This window comes from Rattus norvegicus, chromosome 10 (genome assembly GCF_021556685.1).
Source record: "Rattus norvegicus strain SHRSP/BbbUtx chromosome 10, alternate assembly SHRSP_T2T, whole genome shotgun sequence".
Lineage (NCBI taxonomy): Eukaryota > Metazoa > Chordata > Mammalia > Rodentia > Muridae > Rattus > Rattus norvegicus.
The window spans coordinates 67,614,330-67,632,912 of record NC_141543.1 but is presented as its reverse complement, the minus strand read 5'-3'; the positions used below and the strand labels follow the sequence as shown (position 1 = coordinate 67,632,912).

The 18,583-nt window shown below is 43.6% G+C and overlaps 1 protein-coding gene and 1 pseudogene across 1 annotated transcript in view; both read left to right on the top strand.

Moving 5' to 3' along the window:
• Positions 1–2,935: 2,935 nt before the first annotated feature.
• On the top strand, positions 2,936–3,380 carry Rps15-ps10 (ribosomal protein S15, pseudogene 10; annotated as a pseudogene).
• Positions 3,381–7,961: 4,581 nt separating this feature from the next.
• Positions 7,962–18,583, top strand: part of Cpd (carboxypeptidase D) — a 63,957-nt gene continuing 53,335 nt past the window's right edge. The window contains 2 exon segments of the mRNA NM_012836.2: positions 7,962–8,752; positions 14,432–14,679. Coding sequence (NP_036968.1) covers positions 8,007–8,752; positions 14,432–14,679 — 994 coding nt within the window. The 5' untranslated portion in view covers positions 7,962–8,006.

Here is an 18,583-nt window from a genome sequence, read left to right as displayed (position 1 = left end):
TGCTAATTTATCTCAGCGGCTCCACAACGGCCCCATGGTGCTCTCTAACCTGGGTGGTCCGAGAGCCATTCCAGCATGGCACCTTGCCACGCTGCTTTGCTTTGAGTCACAGTTCCCTTGGCGGGTTGTAACCACACCAGGCATACATGTCCTTGGTGCTCCTGCCACCAAACCTTCTCTTGAACTCAATTAGGTCACCACACGAAAGAACACACAATAACCTCTGGTCCAATTGATAAGATATAATTTGCCCATCTAGACAACACAAAATCCTGTACACACCCATCCCTTAGAAATATTCATAGCGGGTTGGGGATTTAGCTCAGTGGTAGAGCGCTTGCCTAGGAAGCGCAAGGCCCTGGGTTCGGTCCCCAACTCCGAAAAAAAGAACCAAAAAAAAAAAAAAAAGAAAAGAAATATTCATAGCAACCTGTATCTATGCTCAGAGAAGAATCTCAACATCTGCCACCATGTTCTCCCAACAGGAGACTGCTTCTCCCTCTATTCCTTCTAAAACTTTTCTCCTGCCAATCCTTCCTTCTCGTCCAATGACAGGTCTTGTTGTATCCTGTACCTGCCTTCCTGCATAAAGACATCAACCTACATCCCTCCCTCCTTCCCTCACTTCTTTCCTTCCTTCCTCCCTCCTTCCATCTGTCCCTCCTCCCTCCCTCCCTTCCTCCCTCCTTTTCCTCTCACTTTCTTTTCTAAGACTGGCATGCTAACCTTGAACTCTTATATATCCCAGAGTTATATAATCTCTCTGTCCTCTTCCCTTACTTCCCATGTGCTGGGATTATAGCATCTACAACCATACCTGATAATGAAACACAGTCCCCACGTGACTTCCAAGAACTCCTGCTCTCATGACCTTTCCCCCACTTACTGGCCACTTGGAAGATTTTCTTTTTTCATTCTTCTGTTTCTCATCTGCACACATCATCCCACCTGGGCACATCATCCCACTTGGTCACATCATCCCACCTGGGCACATCATCCCACCTGCACACATCATCCCACCTGGGCACATCATCCCACCTGTACACATCATCCCACTTGGTCACATCATCCCACCTGGTCACATCATCCCACCTGGGCACATCATCCCACCTGGGCACATCATCCCACCTGTACACATCATCCCACTTGGTCACATCATCCCACCTGGGCACATCATCCCACCTGGTCACAGCATCCCACCTGGTCACATCATCCCACCTGTACACATCATCCCACTTGCACACATCAAAGGGTCCCAAGAGGACAGAGTCCAGGGTTCACATCAACGTTTCCAGCTCTCTTCCTTCTCTCTCACTCCTGTCTTCTGTCTTACAGGTTAAATGTCTCCAGACTCCCTTGGATTCAAGCTGAGAGGTTCAGCTAGGATCTCATATTTATACATCCACTTGCCTATTTCACTCCTTACACGTCTAATAGGCACGCCTACAAATGCAGCTTCAGCTGCTTCCCCGCAAACCTGCCCTGCCTCAATTTTCCTTCCCCAGTAAATAGAATTTCTCTCTTTATCATTAGCTGATTAGCTTACATCCTGGAGTTATCATTAATTCTTCTAGTTGTGTTACACTAACCCCTCCACACATTTTATCATTCTACCTCCAGGATATATTTAGAATACAACTACTTCTCAACACTTCTGCTTCCACCATGACCTGTTCCAAGCCATCCATCACCCATAGGCAGGGACCCTGCACTGAATTAAAGAAAAGCGAGGGTGGAGGGGAGTGAGCTGAGCACTGGCATTCATCTCTGCTTTGTGACTGCAACACAACGTGACCACTTCACTCACACTTGTCGCATGCTGTCCTAACCATGACGGACTGAATCCCCCTTATACTATCAGTTCAAATAATCCATTTTTTCCCTCCAGATGCTTCTGTCAAATATGTCACAGCGGGGAGAATAACTAAGACACTGTCGAAAACCCATTTATTTTGAATATTCACTTTCCATCTGTTCATATTCATGCCTTGCATGTTACATAATTTCTCTTAAAGGAAGGATTCCTTTTGTGGTGATGGTGATTCAGGGCCTCATGTATGCATGCTAAGTAAGCACACTGTCAATCAACTACAACCCAGTCCACATGCTTTTCTCTACTTTGTTTATTGCTGTCAATTATGTCTTGTATAGATAATACATACATAATAAATATTTGTTGAGTAAATGAATATAGTGTGCCCACGTTAGACTGGGAATTCTTAGCGTTGCAACTTTGATCTGTGAAGAAAGCTGCTGGCATTGAGATGGGCCTCAATGCTTCTCTTCAGTACCTTAGCCACATCCAGCCTGCTCAACTCACTTGAAGACAGGCTTTGAGGACACTGCTTCAGAAATTGTTCCCACTTCTTCCTAACACACACCACACACACACACACACACACACACACACACACACACACACACACACACACATCTAGAACTCAGACTCAGAAGTTAGAGGCAAGGGCTGGGGATTTAGCTCAGTGGTAGAGCGCTTACCTAGGAAGCTCAAGGCCCTGGGTTCGGTCCCCAGCTCCGAAAAAAAAAGAAGTTAGAGGCAAGAAGAATAGGAGTTCAAGACCCCACTCAGCACATAGTGAATTGGAGACCAGCTAGGTTATAGGAGGCTCTGTCTCAAAAGAAAAAGCAAATAAATGAACAAGCACGCCCACTCTGGATTTCACACAGGCACCTCAAATCTGAAAAGTCTCAAGCCCAATCCTCAATTCCTTTCCCAACCCCCAAGCTCCTCCCATGCAGCTTTCTTTTATTTTAAAGTCTTTCTTTCTGGTACTGGCAAAGCCACCTTCGTTGTCATCCTCACTGGTTTGCCATCTCCATGTTTTCTTCCTTCCTTTGTTCGTATCCAGGCTATTCCACCTAAATATTCCTCAAATACTTTCCTTCTTAAGATTTATTGCTTTTCCGAGCAGCCGCCAAGATGGCCAAAGTGGAGCAGAAGAAGAAGCGAACCTTCCGCAAGTTCACCTACGGTGGCATGGACCTCGACCAACTGCGGGACATGTCCTATGAGCAGCTGATGCAGGTATACAGCGCCTGGCAGAGATGGCGCCGGAATCGTGGCCTGTGGCGGAAGCAGCACTCGCTGCTCAAGTGCTTGAGGAAGGCCAAGAAGGAGGCGCCACCCATGGAGAATCCCGAGGTGGTGAAGACCCACCTGAGGGGCATGATCATCTGCCTGAGATGGTTGGCAGCATGGTGGGTGTGTACAACGGCGAGACCTTCAACCAAGTGGAGATCAAACTGGAGATGATCGGCCACTACCTAGGTAAGTTCTCCATCACCTCCAAGCCTGTGAAGCACGGCCGCGGCCTGACATTGGCTCCACCCACTCCTCCTGATTCATCCCTCTCAAGTAGTGGGGGCAATAAGGACTTGTTTTCATCCCTGAAAAAAAAAAGATTTATTTATTTTATGTGTATGAGCATTTTGCCTGCATGTATGAATAAGGACCACATGTGTCAGTCGAGGGCATTGAATCTCTGCAACTGAAGTTACAGGTGTTTGAGAATCACCTTGTAGGTACTGGGCACAAACTTGGGTCTTCTACAAGAACAGCAAGTGCTCTCAATTGCTAAGCCATCCCTCCAGGCCACTCTTATGTGCATGGGTGTTTTGTCCGATGTATTTATTTATGTACACCATATGCATGCAACATACAACACCATTGGAGGCCAGAAGAGGGAGTCTGATCCCCCCTGGAACTGGAGTCACAGACAGTTGTGAACCACCTTGTCCATGAATTGAACCTGGTCCTCCGGAGGAACAACCATCTCTCCAGCCCCAACTCCTTTTGCTGTGGTTTCAACTCCCAGAGCATACATGCACACTCGCACACAGACACAGCAATGCTTTGTTATGTATTAAACATGTAAATCATCTCGTTTGATTTTCATAAAAATAAAAGAACTTGCTCAAGGACACAAGTTCTCAACCTTCCTAATGCTGTGTCCCTTTAATGCAGTTCCTCACGTTGTGGTGACCTCCCCCCCCAAAAAAATTATTTTTGTTGCAACTTAACTGTACTTTTGCTACTGTTATGAATCTTAGTGTAAATACCTGTGTTTTCTGCTGGTCTTAGGTGACCCCTGTGAAAGGGTCATTCGACCCCCATGGGGGTTGCAACCCACTGGTTGAGAACTACTGCTTAAGGTGAAGCATTTAGAAAATGATCTATGGGAACTCGGTCAGTACCGACATCAAAGCAAATGAGCTAGCCTGAGGAAGGGTTTCTCTGACTCAACATAAATGCTTTTTCTTTTGTATTTCAAAGGCAGGTGTTTGTCTTTAAGTTCATGACATAGAAACAATGTTTGTAACAGAGATCAAACGCCCAGATTTTCACAGCCCAGTTTCGAGAGCTTGCTTGGGGTGACATTGTGCCTCAATGTCTTCAGTTTTGAAATGGAAATGGTAGAACCTACCTCTTCCGACTGTAAGTCCAAAGTGTTGCAAAAGAGCCTGCTATAGCCTTACCCGGAGGACGAGGGTGACATGTCCTTGTAATTTGTTATGTCTATGTTTCCTGGTCCCTCAGTAGATTTTTGCCTCTGAGAGAAAAGAGATCTTCTCCATTCATCTTCCAATTCTCTTGAACTCACAAAGTAGCAATTTCAATAGCATGTATGCTGCATAAGTGACAGTCATATTAAGTTTATAAGTGTGTAGGTGTTATGCCAGACAATCAGGCATTTACAAGTGCATGATCATGCTGTTTTAATTATGTACAAATCTTTTGAAGAAAGTAGTTATGGAACAGGATGACTATTCACTAGCTTCTACCCTATTTTTTTTTTTAAATCCAGACTTTTACCACTTAGTTACTTTTTTAAAAAAGCTTTCTCCAAGTTTGTTATTTGTGAGCCGATGCTTTTGTGGGAGGCAGAGTGGGAAAGGGACACCTGTCACACGCTCTCAGGCTTCTGGAACAGAGGGTAGTATTCAGCTGTGGGTAACTACAAAGCCAGCCCTCCTCCCCTCTGTGCCCTTTCACTAAGCAGTGACCTGCTCTGTAGCTTTGGGTTTCGTGACAGGGCCAAGTTGTACTTGGAGGGAAGAAGGCTCCAGTTCTTTCAGAGCCCAGGTCTGCACTGTGGGAGGCCTAAGGATGCCAGGGAGGGCACTGTCTCAAGTAACATACTATTATTCCACTGACGTTTGTTTCTTTGTGTTTCAGTCACCCTTCTTAGGTGAAGCGGTCCTTCTAAGGTCATCCAAAGGAGAGAGAAAATGATAGAGGAGGAATATTTGATTAGAAGTTAATGTGTCCCCTGGGCTCTTTCAATTTGGGTGATTGCAAAAATGCACGGTGTAATGTTTAAGCACTCCCAGAGGAGAAGGGGGTCTCTCTGCATGGAGCTGGGGCTTTATTTCAGATGAGTTACAGCCCTTGTGCGTGATACAGCCTGGACTAATGGGACACCAAGAAGTAATCTCAAAGCCAGAATGGCAGTGTGTTGTTGTGTAGCAATTTCCTCCAAGATTAAAAACTTCTATCTTGGAGGAATGCTTACTAAGATGCAGAATGTTAAAGGTGGAGGAGAAACTTTGTATCTTGCTGGAAAGCTTCATTAGCTCCAGAAGCAAACATCTCAGCCATTTCAGGAAGTCCCTGAAACTGACCAGATTTACTAGACTACTCCCTCTCTAAGCATATAAGCTGTAAAGACTGCTAAGACACACCCTCAGACCTGCTGAGCTACCTAGAAGAGGCTCTGGTAGGATGCAGACACCAGCTGTCTAGAGGATGCTTAAGCCAACTGAATTGACTGGAAGAGGCACCATCAACATGTTGTACAGTGCCCTCCAGTTTTCTAGTTTATGAACCATCACTGGGGTGGGCTTTTGGCGATCCAACTGTTGTCTTTGAGTAATTTCTGCAACTGTAAGTAACCCCTGACTCATATTCCTGTAAATAACCTCAATAAAATTCACTGATTCACCAAGTTGGATTTTAGTAGTATCCTTGCTTTGGTCTGTCATTGGTTCCTTATCTGGGGTGAAAAGACATTTGTTCATGTCTTTGTAGGAATAGTTTCACACAGCACTGCTTGTTACCATGACAATGTTCAATTTGGAGTCAGCCTGCCATCCTCTCTCTGGGTCAGCAGGAACTGTCCCATTTCACTCCTCAAGTTATCCGTTTTTTTTTTTTTTCCACTTTCACCAGCTCCACCCTTGTTCTAGGACTCAGTGCCTTCTTGGATTATGGGTTTCTTGTAGGTCTCTTGGCCTCATGTTTAAAGTAGCCTATACCATTCTTCAAGTTACTGTCAGAGGGGGAATTTTCTAAATTAGTTTCATCCCATCCTTGGCTCTCTATTGATACACCCCTTCACCAGTAACCTGGACCTACAGACAATTCTAGAATACCTAGTCTATGCTCATAAACTTTGCAACCTCCTGTTCAAGTTCCTACTTCTACCCAGAATTCTTCCCTTCTCTCTTGGTTTCTTCCCTGTCTTCTTGGTTTCCTCCTCCTCAGATTGAATGAAGATTTCCTCAGGAATGCTCCCACAGATGTATCACATCGTTCATTCCTGAATTGGACCTCTAACTATGCAAGCAATGCATTGCTTCCCAGCATCCAGCTTTGACATACACCAGTTACCCAATAAATACTCAGTAATCAGTGAATTCCACTGGCCCTATAAAGATTTAATTAGAGTTCAGAAAAGAGACCTCAAACTACCCAGCACTGAAAGGAGGAAATAATAATGGTTATCACAGTTACGTTGTTAGATGGGTTAGAACTTCACGCTTGATAAAAGGATTGCCGGGCTGGAGAGATGGCTCAGTGGTTAAGAGCACCGACTGCTCTTCCTGAGGTCCTGAGTTCAAATCCCAGCAACCACATGGTGGCTCACAACCATCTGTAATGAGATCTGATGCCCTCTTCTGGTGTGTCTGAAGGCAGCTACAGTGTACTCATATACAATAAAATAAAAATCTTAAAAAATAAATTTATAAAAAAAAAAGGATTGCCAAACTTCAAATCTCTTCAAGCTAAAGTGATTAAACCCTACTTGGAAGGTTAGGTTTTCTGAACTTATCCAAATACCTTGGGGGAATTACACTTGCCAAGCAGGTATTTCTAGACATGCCAAATCTATCTCTTAAAGACAGCATTCCAAAACTATAGTTATGGCTGTACAGAGGTAATCTAGACGATCCTACTCAAAAGAAGTGTGAGAGGAGGGTAAGATTACTAAAAACGATATCTCCCCAATGAGAGCTGAGACCAGCACACATAGAAGATAGTTACAGCCCAACATTCTTGCATGTCCAATGAAACAGACCACATTAACACGGGGGAGCCTACTATGGCAGTTTCCACTTTATAAAGGAGACATCTAGTCACGTGACAAATCAAAAATAAGAATTGATTGCTTTATGAGGTGTCTCATTCTCTTCAAGTGCATGCAAGCAGAGATGGGCTCAAGCCCAGCAGAACCCATGGCGGGGGGTGTGCAAAAGAGATGGAACTAAGGAGGTCTTTGATTCTTCAAGGAGGTCAAGATTCTTTCTAACTTCCTGATTTTCTCAGGAGTCCTTGAATCTTTGGAACCTTTTGATTCTTTTGATTATTGACTCTAAAGCATTAAAGCATAGCTAAGAATTGCTGCAACAAAGAAGGGGGCTAGTAAAAGCTCTCAGGGAATTTCAGAGAAGCCATAAAGAAGAGACTGAGTGGAAAAAACGAGAGAAGTAGAAGAGGAAATGGGGAGGCGGGAAGACCTTAGTGAAGGAAAGGAAAGTGACTAAAGTCCCTAGGGACTGGAGTGGAGAAGACACGCCCAGAGGGAAAATCGTCCGCTTTAAGGAAAGCCCCGCCCCTTAGCGTGACGCCCAACCATTCAGGGCTACGATTGGATGAGGCTGGAGGGCGGGATGGGGTTGCTAGGCGCAGAGGGGATCCGGCGGGCCGCCGCCGCCCGGAGTGCGGAGCCGCTGGAGCGGAGCGGTGTTAGCGGCGTTGCTGGAAGATGGCGAGCGGCTGGGATGAGCGGCCGCCCTGGCGGCTGGAAAGCCTGCGGCTGCTACCGCCGCCACCGCTGCTGCTGCTACTGCTGCTATTGAGGAGCTCGGCCCAGGCGGCGCACATCAAGAAGGCTGAGGCGACCACGACGACCGTCGGCGGCTCCGAGGCGGCCGAGGGCCAGTTTGACCACTACTACCACGAAGCGGCGCTGGGCGAGGCACTGGAGGCGGCAGCGGCCGCGGGGCCGCCTGGCCTGGCCCGTCTCTTCAGCATCGGCAATTCGGTGGAGGGCCGACCGCTGTGGGTGCTGCGCCTCACGGCTGGCCTGGGGCCGCCGCCCACCCCCGCCGCCGTGGGGCTGGACGCCGCGGGGCCGCTGCTGCCCGGCCGACCGCAGGTGAAGCTGGTGGGTAACATGCACGGCGACGAGACGGTGTCGCGCCAGGTGTTGGTCTACCTGGCCCGTGAGCTGGCGTCGGGCTACCGCCGCGGGGACCCGCGCCTGGTCCGCCTGCTCAACACCACCGACGTATATTTGCTGCCCAGCCTGAATCCGGATGGCTTCGAACGCGCTCGCGAGGGTGACTGCGGCCTCGGCGACAGCGGTCCGCCTGGGACCAGCGGCCGAGACAACAGCCGAGGCCGCGACCTCAACCGCAGCTTCCCTGACCAGTTCAGCACGGGGGAGCCACCTTCCCTGGATGAGGTGCCAGAGGTGCGCGCCCTCATCGACTGGATCCGCAGGAACAAGTGAGTGTTACCTGACTCTGCTCTCCACGTGAGCCTTCGAGACCAGGAGGCTTATTCTGACAGCCAGTAGGCTCCCAAACAATGCTTGCCAGCCTAAGGGGTCGGGGGCAGTTGAGGTGAAGAGTGACACCCTGTAACTGGAATGGAGGCCCGACTGCAGTACCTCCTAGTCTTGCTAATTGTAAAGAAGCTTACCTGTGGCTGTCATTTGTGCCGCGCATAGCCTGAGGGGAGACTTTTTTTTCCCTGCCATTTTATCCCTAATTTTGAAGGACCATCGGATATGAGAAATGTGTAAGAGTTTAAGGATTCTCAAGTTAACCTTCATTATGTAGCTAAGCTGTCAGTGTCGTCACTAGAAGCACTACGGCAAGCACTTTCTGTGACTGCATTATATCACTGGATGTTGACCACAATCGGGCGACCTAGACACCACTCATATCCTCCAGACACCACTCAGACTCTTGTTTTGCATACGGGGAAGTTGAGGGGCAGACTCAGGGAATCTAAGGCTGGTTACTCAGGGCTCCACTGCTAGGGAGACAGAATGGAGCTCAGAAATAGCAAAAGACACCCCCAATCACTTCCTCAGATATTGGACAGAAACCGACTCTCCTGCCTTTACTTCTGATTCTGCTTAGTATGGAATAGGGGGAAACTCCCACAGGTCAGAACTGCTTCGTTTCTGATGCCAGTTGTGCACCTTCTTATTGGGGTAGCACAGCCAATCATGTACATCGGTAACATTTAAGCACCGCGTGGGGTTTTAAAGGGTAAAACGTAGAAGTATGAGGCCCTTCAGAAACTAGTATGTAACAAGAGCATGTTATAAATATATATGAGAGGTTTACTTAGTTAAAACTTGACAGAAACTGTTCCCCATGAGCCACAATTTAAGGCTCCCTATCTCTCGGAGAGGCAGGCTATGGTCTGACTCCTCAGAGATGAGTAGTAAGAGGAAGGAGGAGTGAAGGAAGATGCTACTTCCTCAGATGGAATCGTGCCCGAAGTAAACCTGCACCTCTTTCCTTTCTCCAGCACCAGCTTTGTGCGAATATTCCCGATATGTGTCTTTGTAAGGCTTTCGAGGGCTGTATCTTGAGTTGAAGGTTTTTTGATTGGCAGATGAGTCAAAGGTAAAGAAAGCATCCTTGCAGATGCTTAATCTGTTTAAGTGTTAAAGGACGATTTCCTCTCCTTGATCACGTCAGACTTCTGGACATCTGCATAAATTTGATTTCGATATGACACTTGAACTGTCAGGTACTGTGGCAAGCAGAACTTTGCATTTTATTTTCTGTTGTTGTTTTGAGACAGGGTCTCACTGTGGAGTCTTAGCTGGCCTGAAATTCACCATGTAGACCAGGTTGGCTTCAAACTCACAGAGATGCTCCTGCCTCTGCTGGAATTAAAGATACTTGTCACTGCCAGCTAGGGAATGTGTCAGCTGCACTGTTTTCATTGCTTGCGTGTTTAAAATGTCCCATTACAACTGTTTCAGGGAGTTTTGTCTTTGGTTGTTATGTTGTGGTCAAGAGAAGAATTTTCTCGAGGCGATACTGACAGTCTCAAGGCACGAATTCACTCTCTGCTTAACTCTTTCAAATTAGTATCATTTCGTGACTGTGACTCCCCCGTGTCAGGGTCTTGTTGGCTTGTGAGGTTTTTAAAAGCTCAGGGCTCCATTTCAGACTCTACCTGTACTGTAGCAGATTACTTTGATTACTTATCAATCCCAAATTTTTGTGGGTTTTTTCAGATGTAATTTTAGTAAAAAAAAGGAAAATTTGTGCATAGTTTCAGTCTTAAAAAATTAACTCAAAAATACATATTCTTTAATAATTAATTAATAACAGAGGATGTTGATATGTAAATAAAATTTAAAATGCAAACACAATTAGAGATTGGTGGATGGAGGGAATATTAAAAAGAAAAACACAGACATTAGTCTATGTGAGAAAACTACACTTTTTAATGTGTTTTGTGGAGTAAGTTGTTTCACTGACTTTCCTGGTGTTCTTTTCATCCAGCTCTATCCTTCCTTCCTCCCCTCCCTCCCTCTCCTCCCTTCCCCTCTTTCTCTCTCTCTTTCTCTCTTTCTTTTCTTTTCTTTTCTTTTCTTTTCTTTTCTTTTCTTTTCTTTTCTTTTCTTTTCTTTTCTTTCTTCTAGGCAGGGTTTCTCTGCATGACCCTGGCTAGCAAACCTTGTGCTCAGAGATCCACCTGCCTCTCAAGAGCTGGAGTTAAAGGTGTCCACCACCACCTCCCAGCGTATATTAATTTTTTTTAATGCTGGCATTTATAGTTCAGTAGTGGAGTGCCTTCCTCATCTATGTGGGGCCCTAAGCTGAAAGGTGAGGGAGAAAAGGAAGAAAATTTTGTTGTTGTTTTTGAATATGTAAAACTCTTTTTTTTTTGGTCCCCCCCCCCCCAGCTGGGGACCGAACCCAGGGCCTTGCGCTTCCTAGGTAAGCGCTCTACCACTGAGCTAAATCCCCAGCCCCTGAATATGTAAAACTCTTATTTCTCTGGTTTATGAGGGTTGACCCTTGGAGCCTGGAAAGTATTCTACCACTGAGCTACATCCCAACCTTTGGTACACTTATAAAGAATGTCATCATCATGTCGGTGTGGATATAGATTATTTTTGAGGAATATTGTATATCGATGTCTAGTTTTTTGGGTCTTTTTTCTTTCTTTTTTTTTTTTTTTTTTTTTCCCCGGAGCTGGGGACCGAACCCAGGGCCTTGCGCTTACCAGGCAAGCGCTCTACCACTGAGCTAAATCCCCAACCCAAGTTTTTTGGGTCTTTATTGTTAGTCAAATACTAAATCCCTCCATCCCCCCAGCTGGGGACTGAACTCAGGGCTTTGCACTTGCTAGGCAAGCGCTCTACCATTGAACTAAATCCCCAACCCCTAAATTCTCCATTTTTAAAGAGGTTGTTTATAGGGCTATAGGGAGAATGTAATGAAGTTACTTAGAGGTTAATTTTTAAATTGATAAACATTCTTATTTTTAATATGGTATATTTAGCAACTTCTTTAAATCACGTGATACTGAAGTCAAACCCTTGAGGATTTGAATGGAAATCTTAAAACATCTTTTAAATAAGATTGGAAATGATAATACGCGCAGCTGCTTTGACAAAGATAGGAAAGGGTAGTCCTGCAGCTACTGTGACAGGTATTGCTTTGTTTTGAAACTGTCCCCAGAAGGATGACATTGTGTCTTAAAACTATGTAATTAGAATACAGAGAATCACATTTAATCACTATCATAGCTTACTAAGGGCTTTTCTGTTGTTGCTTGTATGTAGTCTTAATGCCTGCAATAGTATTCAGCTCATAGTTAATGCTTTAAAAATGCTTGTTGCTAAGTGAAGTACCTGACCTGGAAGAGCCTTTTTATAAGTTTCCCAAAGTAAATGGAGGGGAAAAAAAAATCCTTGAGTTGTTTTAGAAATACAACCAGAAAGTAAGTGGTTAATACATTAGCTAGGTGGAATTAGAAAGCTAGAGTGTGACAACCTTTGTTGTTCCCTTGTTGTTCTGTTGCTCAAGGAGTGGCAATTAGTAGCAGAATGAAACTCTGATCAGGATGCTAGAGAGCTCCCAGGAAATGAACATTTTTTGAGAAGCTCGTGTGTAGTTGCGTTCGGTGTCTGCTGTGTTGTTTTTAGTAATTGTGACAATTCTGAGAGGTGGGTCGAATATTCACATTTTATGGATGAGCTAGAAACAGGGATTTAGAGGAAGTGACTTCTGATCACAGTGTTGCTGAATTGCAGCTCTGGGGGACACTTGACCAGTCCCAGCACTTGTGCCAATGCAAGACCCTGAAGGTCGTTCTCTCGTGTCTGCACAGGCACTAATGAGAATGCATTCATTTTAAACTAACCTCCTTTATCATAAATTGTCTTTATCACTACCGGCTAAGTTCTTCCTTCTGTTATAAGCAACATTCATTGTTTGTCCGCCTCAGAGATGGTACTCGTCATGCCTAAGGTAGCCTTTCAGATTACACATATGATAATTTTAGTTTTCTTTCAAACATATAGAGAGACATGTTTAGACTCTGAAAAGGTCAGTTTATTGCAACTACAAGTATCCAGGGCCAGGAAAATTCTAGTCAGAGTGCAAAGAGAAAGTATTCAATCTCTATTTGTAGTAATGCTTTGAACAGTTACATAAGGGAAGGATGTGCAGAGAGAACACATGCCTTTACTTTAGTTTTCTCCTCAGAGGGAGCGCTTGTGATCTTTTGTAGCTATAAAGTGGACCACGCTAGTGGTTCACTTAGAAGTAGGAGTGAGGCCGGGGCTGTAGCTCAGTGTTAGGGTGTGTGGCTAATATGAGCATGGCTTGTTTGATCCCCCAAACCCATCCCCACCCCAAGCAGATTTTTTAAAAATAGAAACCCCCTTGTCTGTGTTGATTTGTTTTCCGGTGGCCCAGGCAGAAACCTCGGAGTAACAGAGGATAGCTCTGTATTGTTTTTCTCTGAAAGAAGATCACTATATCCAGTGGGCTTTTTTTCCTAAATCTTTCCAACTTTGTATCTTTCTTTCTTTTTTTTTTTTTTAAAGATTTATTTATTTACTTTATGTATGTGAGTACACTGTAGCTGTCTTCAGACACACCAGAAGACGGCATTGTATTCCATGACAGATGGTTGTGAGCCACCATGTGGTTGCTGGGAATCGAACTCAGGACCTCTGGAAGAGCAGTCAGTGCTCTTAACCGCTGAGCCATCTCTCCAGCCCACTTTGTATCTTTCTTGAAAATATAATTTTGTATAGGGACTTTGTGAAACTGGAATCAGATAAGATATATTGTGTTTTAAATTAGATGCCTTCTCCTAAAAATTATCTTTGGGCAGTAAGTATACAGAGCATAATGTTACTAACTTACCTCTTGTATTCAGTATTTATTATATTAGCCACTTTTTCCATGAAATGGACACATTATGGAACGTAAGTTCCAGGTTACACTATATGAAATTGTCACTTTCATAGATAGGAAAAGTAAGATTGAATTCTGGCAAGTTCCTGTAGGCCAATCTAATTAATGAATTTAAAATTCCTCATGTAAGACACTTTTTTAAAACATTAGTTAATGCTGTATTATTCAGCAACATGTTCAATGAAGGAAACCTCTAAATACCTGTGGTTAACTTGAAATGTAAAAGCAGCCTAATTGGTTGACTGATTGATTAATTGATTGCTTATGCATACTAGGCAAGCACTCAGCCACTAAGCTATATCTTTAGTTGTGAAATTTTAATTAGTTTTTTAAATTTATCTATATGTGTAGGAGAGCACACATGCCAAATGTGCATGTAGGTCAGAAAACAACTTGTGGGACTCAGTTCTCCCTTCTACTATTGTGGGTCCTAAGGATTAAATCACAGGCACTAGACTTAGTGGCAGGTATCCACTGAGCCATCTTGCTAGCCCCAAGATAGGTATTTGATTTGTGGAGCTGGAGAATAAGAGTCAGTGTCTAGCATGTGCCTAGGCCCTGGGTTCATCCTCAGGACTGAATGAATGAATGAATGTAAAAAGAATAAAGGAAGAAAAAACCCAAGTTTACTTAGGAAAGATCCTGTGGGTGTTTTAAATGCTTGGTATTTTCTCTGTCTTTAAAGGTGATATGTAATTTGATTGTGTTTTCAAAGGTTTGTGCTTTCTGGAAATCTTCATGGTGGCTCAGTGGTAGCAAGCTATCCTTTTGATGATTCTCCCGAGCATAAGACCACTGGAATCTATAGCAAAACCTCCGATGATGAAGTCTTTCGATACTTGGCGAAAGCTTATGCTTCTAACCACCCTATAATGAGAACTGGTGAACCCCATTGTCCAGGAGATGAAGAGGAGACTTTCAAAGACGGGATCACGAACGGTGCGCACTGGTATGATGTGGAAGGTACGCAAAGCACTGGCCCGCTTGTATTTCCCTCGCTGGTTTAGCTTTCTTATGTGTGTTCTGAATGCAAGAGGAGATGTGGAGCTTCAGTTCTTTTTTTTTTTTTTTTTTTTTTTTTTTTTTTTTCCTTTTCCGGAGCTGGGGACCGAACCCAGGGCCTTGCGCTTCCTAGGCAAGCGCTCTACCACTGAGCTAAATCCCCAACCCCCTAGAGCTTCAGTTCTTAAACAGGTTATTTCTTTGTATGTCTGGGCCAAAACTGCAGCGACATTTTAAGACGACCACAGAAATGTGTGCTCTCTCCATTTGAATTCACCCGCTGTTCCCTCACCCCATCTGCTCTCCCACCTACACGTGCTCCCACACACATTCTTTCCCCAGACCATTCACAAGTGTGTTAGTGACAGATCTCCCAAGTTCCTCAGTGCTTGTGCTTCCAAGCACAGAGACTTTTTCTGCCGTGCACCATTCCCGTTCCTGAGAGATCAACAGTCAGTCAGTGCTGCCATTCACATGCACTGCAGTTGGTTTCCCTTCTTGTCACCAAGGAATTGTAGTTCCTTTTTCTCCAAATCCAGGATCTGGTCAAGGCTCAGCCATTGTATTTGATCTTGTAAGAATCCAGGCAGGAGCCAGCAACACGGCCCAGGGGATAAAGGCTCCTGCCACCAAGCCTAACACCCTGAGTTAACGGTCCTTAGGACCCACATGATGGAAGGAGAGAAGTAACTCCTGAAAGTCGCTGTCTGATCTCCACATATGCACTGTTGCATGCACGTACCTCCCTCCCTCCCTACACACACAAATGTAATTGTAATGAAAAGAAAAAACAGTCCAAGTTATTGTCTTATAGAGCATTCCGATTTTTAGGTTTGTTGCTTTCTACATTATAATTCAACTTCAGTTTCCAGTAAGACCATTATATAGACCACATCACATGTTAGAAGACACAGAAAGTTAAGTTATAGGTCTTAAATTATTGGGCTAGAAACAGTGACCACCAGTCTTGTCTTTTACATAAGACATATTTGCTGTTGTATTTTAATCTGTGGACTGATCATGGAATTCTGGCTTCCTTTTTAATGTAGATATATTATCTATAAATATTAAAAAATACTCCATAGGGTTGGGGATTTAGCTCAGTGGTAAAGCGCTTGTCTAGCAACCGCAAGGCCCTGGGTTCGGTCCCCAGCTCCGAAGAAAAGAAAAAAGAAAAAAAAAAACTCCATAAATATGCTATATAATATATAGTATATTGAACTATATTTAAATATAATTCATGTAATATATAATATGTACTATAACATACTATATATTATATATTGAATATATAAATATATAATATAAACATTCTATATTACATATTTAATATACAGATATATTAAATTACAAGATTATATATTATATTTAAATATATTATATATTTATAGATTGTAATCTTATATAAATATATTTTAATATATAATATAATTTATATAAAATTATTTATTTTATATAAATGTATAAATTTATTACAATTTATATAATATGATATACTTAAAATGTTTATAGATATATAAATATAATATATAAATATATTTACATATATAATATAGTTATATATATAATATATTTAGCAGACAATTTGCCATTTTGTTTTCTTTGCTTGCTCATACATGTGGATACCTGTTGTTGTGAAAATGTTTGTGGTGTTGAGGACTCAGACTCCAGGGGCCTGGTCAACCTAGGCAAGTCCTGAATCACATGAGCCCAGCCATTCCAGCCTGAACTCTGTATCATGTATCTGCCTGCCTCTGTATCTGCCTGCAGTGTTCTGAGTACCGAGATTACAGGGTTATACCACAATGCTTGACCAATTTTCTAGGCATAAGGCTGCAGTGATAGTAAGAACATCCACAGTGCTATACATCCATCTGTCTACTTTCAGAACATTTATGTCACCTTAGATACTCTGTAGTGATCAGGTAGTATTTCCTATTATTTCCCTTTCCCTAAATACAGGAAACCATTAATCTATTTTCTACCTCTGTGAGTTTGCCTATTCTAGATATTTCATGTAATTGAAGTCATAAAATATTTGTACTTTTGTGTCTAGTGTGTTTCACTTACCATTGTGTTCTCAGGATTCATCCATTCTGTGTCATATATAAGAGCATCATTCCTTTGTGCAGTTAAATAATATTCTCTCTCTATAAAATATATATCATGTATGCACGAATGTATAATAAGTTTGTCTATTCACTCTCCGTTGATGGCACTGAGTCATTTCTATTTCACCATTGAGTAATGCCACAGTGAACACTGTTGCACGAGTAAGTGTCTGAGTCCTCATTCTCAGTTCTTGGTATATATGGCTAGGAGAGTCATGATTAGTTTTGTATTAGTTTTGTGTTTAGCTTTTAAGGGGACATCAAACTCTTTTCCATAGTGGTCATAACACTTATTTTCCTAGCAGAAATATATAAGGGTTCCAAGTTTTCATAGGATACTATTTTAACATATTATTAAGGTCTGGGTAGATGGATAGGTAGATAAAATGCTTGTGGAACAAATCTCCAAACCCCACAAAACCCTACAGAAGGGTCCGTGTCCCATCTGTAGTCCCAGAGTTCCAGACACAGCGATGGGGATCCCCTGGGCTAGCTGGGCTAGCTGGATTGAGTTCTGCAGGAGGCCTTGCCCAGTAAATAAACCTGCCAGTGAAGGAAGACAGCTGATGTCACCTGGTCTCCACACATTTGCATGCACACCCACAGTCAAGTGTAGCTGTATGCATGGCCGTCTCCAAACGCATGTGCCTACATGGATGTACACCATACACTCTCTCTCTGAAAGTTACAAACAAGCCTGAACTGTTTGCCTTCCTTTTAAAAGTCATGAAAATGGGGCTGGAGAAATGGCTCATCAGGTAAGAGCACTAGCTGCTCTCCCAGAGGTTCGATTCTTTGTCTCCACACGACAGCTCACATCTGTCCACAGCTGCCTGAACTGATTGTAACTCCAGTTCCAGGGGTTCTGTAGCCCTCTTCTGGCCTACAAGTACAACAGGTACTCATGGTGTACAGATATCTGTACTTATGAAAGGTAAATAATAAAGTAAAAATCATGAAAGTACCTACCATTTTAAATTTCCAGAATAATAAAGCACAGTGCAGAAATGGGTCTAGGAAGATGGCTCAGTAAGTAAGAACACTAGTTTTGAAAGCAAGAAGACACGAGTTCAAATCCCCAGCACCTACATAATAGCCCTGTGTAGCATGTGTGCCTGTGACCCTAGCCTTGTCAGATGGAAGATCCTGGAAACTTAACTAAAAAGGTAATCGCCAGGTTCAGTGAGAAACCCACTGTGGAGCTTGAGAGAGGAAAACCCACTGTGGAGCTTGAGAGAGGAAGATATTTGACATCTTCCCCTGGCCTCCTCATGCACGTACCTGGGTGTGTATACCCTCTCTTCACACATATAGGGGCATACATCACCCACACACAAACAATATGCAGAAAGAAGCTAGCATGGTGGCACACATGTAACCCCAGCACTCAGAATACCAAGGTGGCAGGATCTCAAGTTTAAGGCCAGCCTGAGCTACACAGCTAGCCCACCTTAAAAAAATCCTCAAAACTTAAGCAGAAGGAGCACTTGAATTTAAAGGAATGTCATTGGAGCCCATGATGAGATGCTGGGGTGTTCTTTACTTTTCTGCTGGCAATCTCGTTATAGAACATCTTGTGACGTATCTGTTGATTCACCTTATGCCTTTGAGCTTTTTGTTGTTGTTGTGTGTGTGTTTTTTAAGACAGGGTCTCACCATGTAACTCTGTGTGGACTAGGCTGACCTCAAACCCAGATTCTCCTGACTCTGCCTCCCAAGTGCTGGGATCAAAGGCAGGTGCTATCATGCCTGGC